Source organism: Trachymyrmex septentrionalis, unplaced genomic scaffold (assembly GCF_001594115.1).
Source record: "Trachymyrmex septentrionalis isolate Tsep2-gDNA-1 unplaced genomic scaffold, Tsep1.0 scaffold6, whole genome shotgun sequence".
In the NCBI taxonomy this organism is placed as follows: Eukaryota; Metazoa; Arthropoda; class Insecta; order Hymenoptera; family Formicidae; genus Trachymyrmex; species Trachymyrmex septentrionalis.
Window position 1 is genome coordinate 4,695 of NW_017305778.1, and position 15,170 is coordinate 19,864.

At 36.2% G+C, this 15,170-nt stretch overlaps 4 protein-coding genes across 11 annotated transcripts in view; 1 reads left to right on the top strand and 3 right to left on the bottom strand.

Annotated features, from left to right (window-relative positions):
- The first annotated feature begins 549 nt into the window (after positions 1-549).
- On the top strand, positions 550-3,537 carry LOC108752227 (nitric oxide-associated protein 1). Its single transcript, XM_018492909.1, has 5 exons — positions 550-1,951; positions 2,037-2,333; positions 2,458-2,743; positions 2,835-3,052; positions 3,278-3,537. Exons 1-5 carry the CDS (start codon positions 664-666, stop codon positions 3,454-3,456), a joined length of 2,268 nt encoding a protein of 755 aa, XP_018348411.1. The 5' UTR covers positions 550-663; the 3' UTR covers positions 3,457-3,537.
- Positions 3,538-4,160: 623 nt separating this feature from the next.
- Positions 4,161-7,329, bottom strand: LOC108752280. Of its 3 annotated transcripts, none has more exons than XM_018492993.1 (8): positions 7,053-7,327; positions 6,928-6,984; positions 6,510-6,869; positions 6,321-6,431; positions 5,600-5,700; positions 5,180-5,533; positions 4,434-4,502; positions 4,161-4,366 (listed from the first exon to the last, which is right to left on the bottom strand). In XM_018492993.1, the coding sequence occupies exons 2-8, from the start codon at positions 6,973-6,975 to the stop codon at positions 4,231-4,233; spliced, it is 1,179 nt and encodes a 392-aa protein (XP_018348495.1). In that variant the 5' UTR covers positions 6,976-6,984; positions 7,053-7,327; the 3' UTR covers positions 4,161-4,230. The 3 variants fall into 3 exon arrangements, 2 of the variants coding, with proteins under 2 accessions (XP_018348495.1, XP_018348493.1); XM_018492991.1 differs by having other exon boundaries at positions 6,928-6,988; positions 7,053-7,326; XR_001939549.1 differs by having other exon boundaries at positions 4,286-4,366; positions 5,191-5,533; positions 6,928-6,988; positions 7,053-7,329.
- Positions 7,330-7,411: 82 nt separating this feature from the next.
- LOC108752281 lies at positions 7,412-9,084 on the bottom strand. Its single transcript, XM_018492994.1, has 2 exons — positions 7,670-9,084; positions 7,412-7,605 (listed from the first exon to the last, which is right to left on the bottom strand). Exons 1-2 carry the CDS (start codon positions 7,927-7,929, stop codon positions 7,443-7,445), a joined length of 423 nt encoding a protein of 140 aa, XP_018348496.1. The 5' UTR covers positions 7,930-9,084; the 3' UTR covers positions 7,412-7,442.
- A 199-nt stretch (positions 9,085-9,283) lies between these two features.
- The window catches only part of LOC108752277, a 19,795-nt gene continuing 13,908 nt past the window's right edge, over positions 9,284-15,170 (bottom strand). For all 6 annotated transcript variants that reach the window (XM_018492980.1, XM_018492985.1, XM_018492983.1 and 3 more), the window contains 3 exons: positions 10,578-14,325; positions 9,778-10,397; positions 9,284-9,579 (listed from right to left, as the gene is read on the bottom strand). In XM_018492980.1, coding sequence (XP_018348482.1) covers positions 9,572-9,579; positions 9,778-10,397; positions 10,578-14,325 — 4,376 coding nt within the window. In that variant the 3' untranslated portion in view covers positions 9,284-9,571. The remainder of the gene's footprint in view (positions 9,580-9,777; positions 10,398-10,577; positions 14,326-15,170) is intronic.

The window sequence follows — 15,170 nt, forward strand, 5'->3', positions numbered from 1 at the left end:
AATTAGACCAAATAAATGAAGGCTATCGAAAAAATTATATAAAAAAAAATCGAACTTATAAAATAATAAGCAATTATAAATTGTGAATCATTTAAACACCGCGCAAGTATAGAAATATATACTTATTACTTAAAGTTCTATAATAAAATTTTAAATCAAAATATTAATATAGCAATACTATTCCACTGAGTTTTTATTTTGTTAGGTACTAAATATATTATGATAATAATCATTACGCTCACTTGTGTATAAAATGGAAACGACATTAGGTTTTTTTGCATAATATATACGATATTATAAAATGGACTTAACGAAATTATATCGACGGCAGAGAGAAACCTGAGAGAGGACATATTATTGTGTAGTTAACATCCACTTCTTCAGAGGACGGTAGTGCGCGGCAGCATTTTGCAGTTTTACAAATCATGTCCTCTCTCAGATTTCTCTCTGCTTTCTCCATCACAACCGGAACGAGACTGTCAGCGACAGAAGCGCTACGAACTTTTGCGTTCGCTGCGGAATCCACAGTAAGTTGCAGAGATTTTACTCCTTTTTATTACTCCGATGATATATCAAGGAAAGGTTATCTGCTCCTTCCAAATTCTAACCTTTATAAAGTAACGGATACGTCGGATACGCGTGCCACGCTGAAACACGTTTGTGATGTTATCTTTAAATAATATTAAGTTGATTAATTTTGTAAAGTATTCTGCGTGGAAATTCTGTACAGATAATACGTATTGTCATTTAAGAACCTATCGCTATAGGTATAAACTAATGGCTCTCTTTTATTCGACGAAATGCGACATGAAAGAGAATGGAATTCAATCGTCTCTCGATCCCAAAGTCGAGGCACTACGAGAGAAATTGATATATTGCGACTATTTAGATTATCATAAGGTGAAACTAAGTTACATGAAGCGTCTCCTATGGGAGAAGAAAGCTAAGAATTTTGCAAATAAAGTACGAAATAATGAGCTTACAAACGTACCTGTCTACAGCGTACTTTTGGATGAGAGAAATGAAGAAAACGACGACAGTCACTTGGAACAAAAATATATAAATGCAGAAGAAGATACAACCAAACCTACCATACATATGCCATATGCGAGTATAGATTCATACAGTAATGTAGACACATTTTCTAAAATGGATGAACATACTTCTGATATAATGTCGTTGAACGACAAGTATATGACTCTATATGAAGAATATTTAATGGAGATGAATGAGAAAAAAGAAGAATTGAAAAAAAAAGAATTCAATTTACAGAAGTACTTAGGAGAAAGAGATACGTATGAGAAAGATTTTCCATCAAATGTTCCATCTAATTGGATGGTCGACGTTGAGCAATATGATGATGCTTTACAGGACAATACCTGGCCCGATGATTACGGAACTCCTGATCCAAACTCTAATATTAGTTCTGTACCATGTGGTGGATGTGGAGCTTTGTTGCATTGTAAGGATCCTGCTCTACCAGGTTACTTACCTTCACAGTTGTTTTATGCTTGTTGCCCGCCGCTCCAGGAACGTCGAGAATTGCGAGTTATGATTTGTAAAAGATGCCATTTTATGCATTATTATAACATCATGTTAGAAGTAAAAGTATCTGCGGACGAATACCCAAAGCTTTTAGAAGTGATAAAAACAAAAAAGTGTGCTGTCATTCTGATGGTCGATCTTACAGATTTTCCATGTAGCATATGGCCTGAAATAAATAGTGTGCTGCATCATATGACACCAGTATTCGTCGTAGGGAATAAAGTAGATTTGCTGCCTCAAGATTCGAAAGATTTTTTTACTCATGTTAAAGATTGTCTGTTGAAGGCTGTAGAAAGTACAAAAATCAAGAAGAAGAATATCAGACATGTAGAACTTATATCAGCGAAAACAGGCTATGGTATAGAAAAACTTATAAATAAGTTACATAACATCTGGAAATATAAAGGTAAGGATTCAACATTGATCATCTAGAATCTAGAAGAACATATGCTCCAAACATATTTTGTATTTATTATAATCATAATTTTTAGGAGACGTTTATGTTATCGGATGCACAAACGTTGGTAAATCCTCTCTATTCAATGCTCTTCTACAGTCCGATTATTGCAAAGTACAGGCTGTGGATCTTATACGACGTGCAACTATTTCTCCTTGGCCAGGCACAACATTGAATTTGTTGAAATTTCCTATTCTAAATCCTAAAAGAAACCGACTTTATTTGAGAACATTGCGATTAAAAACAGAACAGCAAGAAAAGTATGTTGAAGAAAAATATCGAAGCAGTCAATTCAAAATGACACGTAATTTAAAGTACGCCACATTGCAAGGTATGTATCGTATTTGGGTGTAAATTTCTCACAATCAAAACACATTTGTATATAAAATTGTATATAGTTGATAGAAAATTTTTAAATTTTTGTTAATATATGAAAATAAATGTTCTAAATTTAGATCATATAGGCAGAACATTTCAAAATAATTTATTGAGAAGAAAACCTAATAGGCAAATCGTATTTAATGAGAATCAGGAAATATATAAATTCAGCAACTGGTGTTATGATACTCCTGGCACCATTCAACCAGATCAGATATTGGATTTGCTGACAATGCAGGAACTTTTGTCGGTTTTACCGAAGAAAATAATCTCGCCTAGAACTTTCATTCTATATGTAAATCAAACGATATTTTTGGGTGGAATAGGAAGATTGGATTACGTAGAAGGCGATACTTTTATTAGGTACTTGTGCATATTTATGTGTGTGTAATTGCTAATTAAAACGTAATAAATTAAAAATGTCAAGTATTAAAAACAATTGTATATGTCGTAGGTGTACAATATTTTCAAGTAGCGAATTACCGATAACTGTAACTTATACTGAGGATGCGGATAATGTATACAACGAGTTACTTAAAACGGAAGCGTTTGTCGTACCTGAAAATAATCCAGACCGATTAAAACATTGGCCACCTTTAGTATCTAAGGAGATGGAAATTACTGGTGTTGGTCGGAACGAATCAATCTCCGACATTGTTTTATCTAGTGCGGGTAATTTTTCCTTTTAATAAATAAATTTATTTATTTGCATAGTGGCTTCTGATCTTATAATACATTTTAACAGACTGTTTCAGCGACAAAAATGGATCACGTGATTAAAACTGACAAATATCAAACGTTAATTTTAATCACGTGATTCTTTTTGTCGCAGAAACATTCTATTTGAACAGTTTGTGAAAATGTATCTTTACAATTGTGGTTTTATTATTGTTACAGGATGGATCGCAATTGCTGCTGAAAAAGCTGAGCGTGTTTTATTGAAAGCTTGGAATCCACAAGGTCGCGGCTTATACCTAAGAACACCGGCACTTTTGAGGAAATCTGTTACTCTACGTGGCAATCGAATTTCAGGTACACCGACATACAAAAGCGGACGTCAAGTATATAGCAAATAAATATTTTTTTTACACATGTATATTGTACATCTAAATGTATTCTCGCTTTACATATAAATTCCCTAACATTTATATATATACATGTATAATTAATTTATTCGCACATTCATTATCTATTTTTATTTCATAAAACTATAATAAAGAACAATATACTATATGTTTGTATCAATTACAATTGTCTTTGCAAAAATGCATATATGTGATAACAATTGAACAAGTATTAACACATACATGCTACGTCGATCCCAAAAACTTTTTAAAATATTTGATAGATCTGCTTTAGAGAATAAAACTGTATCTTTTGTGTGATTGACGATTCATTAATTATCCCGGTACTGAGCTTATTTCATTTAACTTTCCATTTACGCCACACAATTGAAGAGCTATTTTAGGACTAGCATGGCATAAAAGGAAAATTCGGTGTTGGTTCGGCAAAACGTTTAACATGTTAATACTCTTGTACGTAACATATATTTTAATCAATACTTTACTTAATCATAAAAAATCTTATTCTTTTATTAAATAAGATTACTTTGTTTAATATCACGGATACACACACACACACAAACAAAACAACTACTTTAGAATTTTGTAATATTTGTTATGGTCCACTTGCTGTTTTTTGAAATTTTTTTTATCAGTCAATTAATAAAATTTTTTTTTTTGATTGGTTAATCAAATGCTTCGAAGCATTTGTAGCGCTAGTTTGGATCCATAAATTAAGCATAAAAATCACGTTATAGAAAAACTTGAACAATAATAAGATTTTTCATATTAATCATCGGTCTCTCGTGCACGCATTTTCGCTTGCTTATACATTCTTTTGTAAAATTTTTCCAAATTTTTATAAAAGCTATGGCTCGGAGAATAATCTTGTATGTATTCGTATTTCGGATCGTATTCCTCAATACTGAAATAATATTTTCAAAAGTTAAACGTTGTATGTTGCAGAACGATCGGGAATCTTAATTACTTACTTGTTTGTCATTTTAGTAGTGTACCATTTTTCTTTAGTTTTCTGAAGATTTTCGATTTTAGATTGTAATCTGTAAAGACATATATGTATAATTAATATAGGTGTGCGCGCGAGCGCACATGCATGCGCGGGTGCGTAGATGTGTGTGAATGTGTATACCACCATTCATAAATTTGAGGATGCTTGCAGTTTTTTCACAAAAACTGAAATACTTCGATGAAAAGAAGTCTTATTGTTAGAAAAATTTTTGAAAATTTATTTTAAAGAGGAAAAATGTGCACGCATATTGTATATGCAGGGTGTTTCTTAAATAGCGAACACTAATCATAGCCTGATTAAAAATTAAGTCGAAAAGTCCTTTACTATTTTGCAATTTTTGCAATGATTGATGAAACATTAATTTCTAAAGATTGCCGAGTAAGTGATTGCTAAATCACATAATACTATTTCTGATAAAAAATTGAATCAAAAAAAGTCCTCTACCATTTTGCAATTTTCGTGATAGTTAATGGTTCGGCAGCCGGATACGCGTTTATTCGGCAATATTTAGAAATTAATATTTCGTCAACCATTGCGAAAAATTACAAAATTGTAGAGGACTTTTCGACTCAATTTTTAATTAGGAATAACGCTATATGATTAGTGTCTGCTATTTAAGAAACACCTTGTATATATGCATGTGTGTGTGTGTGTATATATATATGTATATAAATGTTGAAGAAATTAATTCATTTTTAGTGTACTCACAATGGCATTACCTCTTCCTCTTGCGTGTCGAATGCGTCGTTTCTCCAAATACAACCACATTCTCTGATATCAGACAAATTTCTGCAGTATCTTTGCTTATTGTCAGCATATTTCTTGATTATATCACAATCGTTGTTGGGAAAATAATAATTATACTTGAAACAAACTGGACAGTTGTTTGTAACGTGAGTATTATCACGTATGATGGTAGATTCGGCTAACTTTGGGAAATCTGGTCGACAAGTGTACATAGAATTTCTCCTTATTGAGTGATAACATTGATCACTTTGCGATCCTGTTTGATGACTCGTACATGAAGGACATTGATGAGAATCGCTCGATCTTTGACGAAACCTATTTATACATATAACATATATTTATATACCATTAATAACATGTAACATTAATAATAATGCTTACGGTCGACAGCTTTGAGATCTTGGTTTATTCTTAGTGTGACACACTCTTCGTTGTCTTATAATACCTTTAATCGGCCTTTTCCTCTGTCCACACATCGTTTGCTAAAATTTATATATAATATATAGGACCGATGTTACAGATTCGCTATTTTCAAGTAAATATAATATGAAGGAGAAGAAAATTATAAACGACATACAGAACAAAAAGTATTCGTACAAGAAAATTTTTTATAAAAAGTTTTATTTGTAAAAAATAAATATTAATTAGCTATTTTATACAATGAATATACTCTGTTCTAACATAAACAAACGAGCTTTGCATGTATTCCTGATTTTAGAAACTAAATTTCTCAACTGTATGAATACGTTTTGAGTATCTAAACAATAGTATTTTTAATTTTCGCTTATTTTTTAGATGATATATTTTTTATAATTAATACACATCTTTTTGGTATATATAATTTTAAGAAATATACAGTCTATTTTATTCTTTATGAATAAATTGTTAATTATCCAGCAAGAAATAATCGTCAATAAACGTCGAATTGGTGTTGAATCGTCAATATCGATTCGATATCAATTGGATGGCTCATTTCTCGCTGGATAATATTTAAATTTTTTAAAAATAAAGTTTTTTAAAAAATATTTTTTCTGTAACGAATACTTTTTGCACTCACTGTATGTATTTGTCGATTTCAATTTGTATCTATAAAGTATGATACCTTAGAGCTAATATTTGGATTGTTGACATAGTATTTGCTTGCGTCATAGAATTCCAAGATTTCTTCGATAACCGTTTTGGTGGAGACCTCGATTTTGGGTGCTATGATACCCTGAAGCAAAATAATCGTTTTGTCCAGTGAAAAGTTTTCTTACAATTAAATTGAACGATTAATAGGTAAAAAACTTACGGGAAAACATTTAGTCGGCTCCATTAGAAGGTCAACATCCACACCGGCTAATAAACCTTTGAAACATGGCACAGGATACAGCAAGTCTGCCAAATTTGTTTCAAACGTTGCCAAAGTAATACCTCGACTAGCCGGTATTGCCCACTGTATTAATTGCGCGTATAAAAATTCTTGCTCCAAAGTGTTTTGTAGCTCCGTCAAGGAAATTATTCCAACAAAGATTTTATCGAAAGTAAATTTCTCATGGAATAAGAGTGGAAGAATCGGGCTTATTGCGCGGGATTCCGCACAAGAATCAAGAGCATTGATTCGCAGAGCCACTTTGCCATTGGGACATAACCAAACGCCAGGACATGTTACCTAAAAATCGTGTAAATAAGAGTTGTAAAAATATAACAGAAAAATCACACATACGTACCGCGTGTACATCTAGTTGTACTTTAATGCGGAAAGCTTTCCCTGTCATCCCGCTCAACTATCTAATGACAATTTCATTAATTATTATATGATTAATAACATTGTTGCACAAATTTGTATACGTACGTTCAGATCACTTTAATAACTTCATAATGGATAATAGCAAAATATCAATTTTCGATTCGTACGCAGGTTAAATATCCGAGTCCAAATCTCACTTTTATTTGGACTTTGTTCGGTAAAAGAGCGTACACGTATACACTTTAAAGACCCATCTTGCGAAAGAGTTAGTACCACGGTATTTGTTGCCAAGGACGCCAGCGACACAACATCACTCGAATCAATGTATCGAATTTTATCAAGTTCAGCTAACTTTAGCGCCAAGTATTCAGCGATGGTGTTATCATTAAAAGATCTCTTTTCTAACGATATATTTATTAAAAAATTAAGTTAAACCGTCAATTATAAACGAATTTTATTTCCCTTTTTAATTTGTTTGAAATGTTTGTCAAACATTTATGTTTTAAATGGCACGCCAGAAAATCGTTTTTCCGGAAGACCTCTTTGCAATTTTCGACGTATAAGTTCATTCGTGATAAAATCCGATTGTTTTCTGGAGAAGCGTAATCTTGGGTCTTTCTTGTAAATGGGTATAAGCGATGCAGTGAACCAACCGTATCTATAAAAAAAATGATTTATAAAAAACTTATTAATTAGTTTTCATTACTATTTTATCGACTTACTCCATATTTACTGTCGGCGGTCTGAACGAATAAATGTCTGTAGGTATCATCTCTATCTGTCGTTTAATCAAGTTGATATCGTCCTCTCTAACGTCCGACGCAGAGAAAACATCGTGCTTCGCATAGAATTTGCCAGTTAACGGTTTTACACAAGTAGTAGGCACAAACGTTTCTCGCACATTTATAAATTTATTCTCTTTTGTGTATCTTTCTAAATAAAAGCGTAATTTTAGAGGATCTGTCAGCAAATTGGTCGCCATAAATTTGTTTAAGTTAAACTTTCTAGTTGTTGCAAATAACACGAGAGTTGTATTAAGCTATTATTTCGTAAACGAAGCAGAAAACTTGACTGTCAAATTTCAAGAACTATCATTCGCGTAATATCACGCGATTAAATAACGCTCGCATTCGTGTGAAGGGTAAAAAAAAGAGTAAACAGCTTAAAGACAAAATAGTTGAAGAGAGTACCGATATTTATTTTAAAATATGTATATATCAATAGAAAACACATACGTAACAAGCGGAAGACCGTGAGGCTGATCAGTCAAAAGTTTTTAGGCCTAATATAACATCGTTGTTTCTTTTCTCGCAATCTCGATCCAATTAGAAACTATTTTCATAAGTACATACATAATCAAACTTTCATATTTCTTCCTTCATGTCTTTCCGTTCCCTTTTCCCATTTATCTTCTCATACTATTCTCTGTTATTATTTCATATTTTATTCGTTGTATGTACATAGTCAAGTGACGGACGTAAAATAATGAAAGAGCAACGTAATAAACAAAGTGGGAGAAAAAAATAGTGAAAAGAATATAGATGGAAGAATTACGAAATCCCGACTGTATAAAGCGATACTTGCGTGAGGAACTAAAACGCGCCATTCGCGCCTTTTCTTTTACTAGTCTTTGGCTTATTGCACCCTAAAACGTCACGCTGCTTCGATTATCAACGATTCGTTGGTTATTAATTAACGTGACGCTATAGAATTATAGATAATCTTCTTGCTGCAGGCAACAGTATATTTGACAATTTACTCTTAAAGTATTTATATGTTTATACAAATTATTTTTATCCTCACACTACGAATATAATTATGACAAAAGATAAACAGATTTGATATACTTTTCCAATAAAAAAATAACACTTATCGTATGCAGTTTAAATTTATTAAGTTGACGCTTTGGAACGCAAACTAGACCGATAAAATAAATGGCAAGATTTTTTCGTATCTCGTCACTGCGATAATTCTAATAGGAGGCGCTACCAACGTTTATATTTATATTTCTATAAATATCAGAGACGAAATGCTCTCTTTAGCACGTGTTTACAGTCATAAGAAATAAGTCATATGCCAATTCAATTACATTTTTACACCAAAAGTTAAGATTCGTGCGATAAAAAATAAGTGAAATATTTTCTTTCATATTTCTTTGTAATTTTTGATGCAACATGAAAAAGAAGAAAAATAAATAAAAATTTCTGTGAGATGCATTTTTGTGTAACAAAGAATTTTGTATAACGAAATTCATCACTGGTTAAGATAGAATTAAACTCACGAAATAAGATTTTAAACCAGTATCTAAAACAGTAATTTTTAATTTTTAAGCGTATATTTTAATATAACGATGTCATATTAAATGTATATTCAATCATTTAATATTCATCGTTTCATTGTTATTGCCATCGCGACTATTTCATCGCTATGACGAAGAAGCGCGAGACATTTTGACGCGAATCTGTATTATAAAATCGTTGTAGTTTAAATATGTTCGACATGTCATCATTTTGCAAAATTCTATATTCTGTTTGAATTAAATAAATTCCGTTCGGTAACAAATGTATTCGATAGGCTATCCACAGCTGTCGAGGACGCTTCCCTTTTTTCGCTGAAGCGTTACACTATGTTTCTGAAAAAGAGAAATTCCTTGCATCAAAGACGAAGAATTGAAAAGAAATTGATTGAAGGCGATTTGTGAAATCGGCAATATGTAAAATCATCGATGTTGATGAATAATTAAAACGAAATCTTAGAGAATTCAATTTTATACATATCTTTATCAATTTTTTACTGTATATTTTCTCGTTATAATAACTTTTCTGCTCACCAAGCGACTTACTGTTCCCTTGAACGATTTCCGCATCCGTGTAGGTTCTTAGTTTATCGGCGCTAAATTGTTGTAATTCCAAATTGCCGTTGTGATTGCATCCGTTCTCGCATCTGCTCAAATAGATATCCAGCAACGGTGATCGGCAGGCGTCGCGTGGAGATAGATAGTCAGGATTGCTCGGTGACAAAATCTCCTCATAATATTCTACGCTCTTCGGTTCTAGACCACCAACGGTGGAGCCGTATTTCTTCGGCAAAGTGGTCGATGTGTTCCTACCACAGTAAGAAGAATCCGCTATGCCGTCACTCAGAAACGATCTCGACAGAGAACTCTTGCACGAGACTCCGCCAAGATCGTTGTCCGCAATGACGTCCGTGCTATGATACTTGGCACGAGAGGCGACAAGATCCAGCGTCGGGGACCTCACGTATCTCCTCAAAGAATCATGCGAGGAAGATGGTAAGCCACTACCGTAATGATCGAAGAAGATTCTCGCATCCGTCTGATGACCGTATGACGATACATTCGATGCGTCGCTATACCTCTCTCGATCGACCGGCGATTTCCTCGAGGACACCTCGTCGTCGCCGTACAAAATATAATTTTTGTCCTTCTCCCTACGAAATATTTTAAATAACCAACAACGGTAGAGGAATCTTTCGTTCGTGAAGCTACGAATTGTGAAAACATGGCTCGATTTGCTTTTCTTATTATGTTTAGTTGTGGATCGCGACATTTAATTAATTTTTGTAAGCAAAAAGTCAGAAAGAGAAGCAAATCTCGTAGAGTGAATTTACCTCGTCCTAGTAACTCCATAATTGTACAATCTGTCGCGTTCCCTTTCTCTAGAACTGTTGAAGCTGAACCTTCTAGGCAGAGTGACGCTGTTCACTCCCGGTGGCGGCGCCGTCAAGGATGGCCTCTTACGATCATTGAATCTCGAGTAAAAGCTGCGTCTTCGTATTCGATCTATCACCGATTCCGAGCTGTCGGAGCCACGCATAAATAGAGAGTATGATGGTGATGTGGGCGAATGCAAATCGCTGCGATTGTGATTCAGATCGGCCGAACAGATCGACCAGGAATCGAAACTCTCGGGTTCCTCGGGCGAAAACATCTCGCTGGTGCAATCATCCGGCTCTTTAATCACTTCTTTAGTTATGTCATTAATCCCTTCAGAAGGATTCAGCTTGATCTCTTTCGGTTCGTTCGAGGCGGATGTATGATCGACGGTTCGCTGATTGGAATGATCATCTCGCGACTCCACGTGATTCTCTATGATCCTGGCACATTCGGTGACCTCTCGCTTCAGCTCGGCAACATCTTTCGCTCGTAAAGGCTTATCGATGATTATCTTGTTGCCGGTAATGTTAGCGTGATGCGTCATCTTGGATAGACGCTCCATCAATTTGTCGGAACCACTCTCTGCCACAGGGTCGTCCATTTTAGGCGATCCGATAGAAACGGCAGGTTTCGTTTTCGGTGAACTACATTCAGGCGAATCTTTCTTGGGAGTCGCGTGTCTAAACGTGTGTTGGGGTATCTTAGATAGATCGAGTTTCAAATTCGCTCTATTCGGCCGACATTGTTCCAACGTTTGTTGCTTCGATTGACAGATATTAAAATTCGAATCGATCCGAGCTGTAGAACTCGAGGAGCCTATAGGAGGCAAAGAGCTCAAAATGCTTTGAGAATTTGATGTGTTTCCAAGAGTGGAATTCGCCTGCGAGACATCGGTAGACGATACGTTTACATCGAATTTATCTGTTCCTTTAACATCAGTTTTTATCTGATTTGCATTTTTCATAGCATCCCTAGACTTCGCTGGCAAATCCGATTCTGCCTGTTTCACAGGCATGCAGGATGATTTCGCGGTAATCTGATCATCAGTTTGATCATTTCTTTCGATTGAACCTTCCGGCATGACGTTCGGACCTTCAGGACTCTTCTCTTTTTTCGTCGTCACGGTTTTCTTCTTCGTCAGTAGTTTTGATGACTTTCCCTTCTCATCAGACTTGCTTTCGGAACTGTCGGATTTCTTAACGACTTTCTTCACGACACGCACTATTTTCTTCTTCCTAGAATCGTTGGTTTCATCTTTACTCGCGTTTTCTTTCGACTTAACTAGCTTCTTAATCTTATTCTTATCAACATCCTCGTCTTTGTCGATCTTCGTGACCGACTCATTTTTGCCTACTAGAGAATTAATGTTTCTTTTGGTTTTAATCAGTTTCTTATCTTCATTATTGATAATGGGTGCCACATGGGTGTGCTTATCGTCCACGACTCTACGCAAAAGTTCCGATGATTGGTCTGACGATTTTTTCAGTGAATCCACTTTATCTAGCTTCATTCTATCCACGGATGACGACGCCGAGGAGTCTGAGGAAGGCGCGGGTCTTTTAACTTCCCTCGATTGTTTTTCCACGAAAGGTTTCCTTTCCTTAGCGGTCAATTCCTTCTCTTTCGATTTCTCCTTGGACGGCGATCTTTTGCACATTTCACTCATTATCTTCTCCGGCGATCTCTTGTTCTCCGGTAACTTTTTCGTCGATTTATTGTCGGTCCTAGTGAATTTCGTCGGTATTTTGCTCGTCCCAGTTACATCTTCCTCTAAAGACGACTCGGCCGATTTGACGCATTTGGGCGGGCTTCTTTTCAATTTACTCATAATTGCGTTCTGTGTCCGGTTGCTACCGTTCGCGTTTCGCTTGGTCGTATCTGTGTTCGTCTTGAATAGTCCCAATACTGACGTCACGCGTCCTTTCGAGCTTGGCACATTCTTGACGTCTTTATTTGATCCTTCACGACGCGAAAGATTCTCCACGCTCAGCGTTTTCTTCACCTCGAGCAAACTCGATCCCGCAGAGTCCGCGGGTGAAAACTCGATAGGCGGCGCAGAGCACTCGCGCAATCCACGTTCCTTCATCGAGCTGCCATTTATCGTCGGCTTCGCGACCATGCTCGTCGTCTCGTCATTCGAGCGCAACCTTTCTAATTTTTTCTCCAATGAATGCAGAAAACTGCTCTTCGAGCCTTGTTCGACTTTGACTCTCTCTTTGTCCTCCTTGTTGGTCTTGTCCTCGAAAGCGAACGAGGAAGAGGAAGAAGCGGCCACAACGGCACCGTCTAGCTTATCTTTCTGCAGCGTATTTATTTCATTCTTCTGTTCCTTGCAGATCTTCTCGTCCCTTGAATCATCCTCTTTGCGATCTTTGCTCTCGCTTTTTCGCCTCATGAATCGCGATTTTCGACGCTCATTCTCCGCCGCTTTCTGCGCTTCTTTCTCCTTCACGTACTGACTCTCCTCTCGCGGCGTGTCGAAAAAGTCCGGTCGCAAGAAACGCGAGATACGATGCTGTTTCGATTTTTCGCTTTTGTTGTCCTTCGGTTCGGTCTCCTTATCGGTGCCACTGCCACTGCCTCTGAAAAGTTTGCTTAGGATCGATCTTTCCTGATTAACGCCTCCGGCCGATACGTCAGCTGGGCCAGCGAACGATTTCACGCTCGACTCTCTGGTCAACGAACCTGAACGTAATCTCAGACTCGGGATGCAACTGCGTCTCTTGGACGTGCCGGAATTTGCTGCCGACAATGGATCTGAAGTGGTCATTAAAGTTTCCTTGTCGCACTTGTCCATATCTTTGTAATTACAGCTGAGATTTGGATTGAATTGCTGCGACGTCAAGTTCTTTAATTTTGATTCCTTGATTAAATTTTCTGCCGCCATCAATCGGTTCTCGAAACTCTTGGAGATGTCTGACTTACAAATCGACTTACCATAATCACCTAGATTCGATGAGGATTCCGTGGGTGAGATCTCGCAGGATTTGGCTGATACGCTCGAGGTAGTGACGCCAGTGGTATTTTCCATCGAATTAGTATTAGAGTTGCACACAGACATCGATGTACCTTCCGATATAGAGCCGTTCTCCGTCATGTTATCAATTTCCTCTTTGCAAACGGACAAGTATGTGTCGTCGCCGGGCTCTTCCTGGATCTTGTCTGTTCTGTAACCGTGAAAGCTATCTCGTCTCGCGTTACCAATGACACTCGATCTAATTGAGTCTTTGTACTTGCGACCCAGCGTCATTATGTGTTTCGGTAGAGGCGGCAATAGCTTGTTATCGCAGTCGTCATCGTCGTCGTCGTCAAACAGGCTGATGCTTCTTCGCGGTGAATACCGTTCCGACTTATCATACTTGCACGGCTCTAGCAAGCTGTTGGTTCTCCTAATACCTCGATCGAGCGATCTACCTCTATATTCGGTCCGATCAGAAGTCGTGGACGTGGAATATCGTTTTGCGATTTCGCTCAGGCCTAACAGACTCTGCGCAAAATCCCTCGTCGGCGACTGATAATATCTATTACTGTCGCGTGAGGAGGATGGTGAACGTGGTACAGACTGTCGGGTCTGTTCAATAAATTGTCTACTCAATCTGCGTGCTAAGCTGGGAGTGAAATTCTGCTCCAGAGATTCTTGCGACTCCCTTCTAATTTGTGCCGCTGTTTCTTTAACGTCTTCTTCGTGTACCTCTACTTTATCTGAAAACAATCGAGACAGAATCTATGCATATTCTACATGGGTATGTGTCCGTATATGTGTCTGCACAATAATTGGATAACGATTGGATGTTGTTCTTGTTGCTGTTGTTGTGTTGTAGGATGTATACATAAGAATACTCGGAATGTCATTATATTTTCACTCCTTTATTTCTACATACATATAAATCTCTTTTATAAAATTTGTCGAAAAATGTAATAAATAAGAAAAGACATCCCTCCCTCTCTCTCTCTCTCTCTCTCTCTCTCTTTCTCTGTCTCTCACTCTCTCATTCTATCTCCCCTCCTCCCCCTCAAATTTTGTTGAATTTCATCGGATGTCTTCTTAAACGGTTCTATATAGCTATACGTAGTGCATTTGTATTCATATACGTCGATGTATATTTTCAAGTCATGGAAGCTCTTTAAACGTATGACTATTACGCTCTGCGGGATATCAATAACTTAGAATAGTGGGAAGATTTCGAAATAGTCTTAAGAAAATCATATACAAATAATAGTTCTTTGAAGATATGCATCGACGGAACTAGTTATAGCGTGTATACATACCGTATCTTTTTTATATTTATATATTAATACAGAAAATTATAAGTGTATACTCATTTAACAGTGACCATGCAACTAAAAGACTCGTCTTATACATCCGAGGAAAAACAAATATAAATAAGTAACAAATAACAATACAGTTGATAATAGTATTAAAATTATGTTCCGAAGAATAAATATGCATATCACTCCTAAATCACAGTATGTTAAATGAGTAGACTCAGGACAAGTGCATAGTAGGATATAATATTAAATACAATATATATATATATATATATATA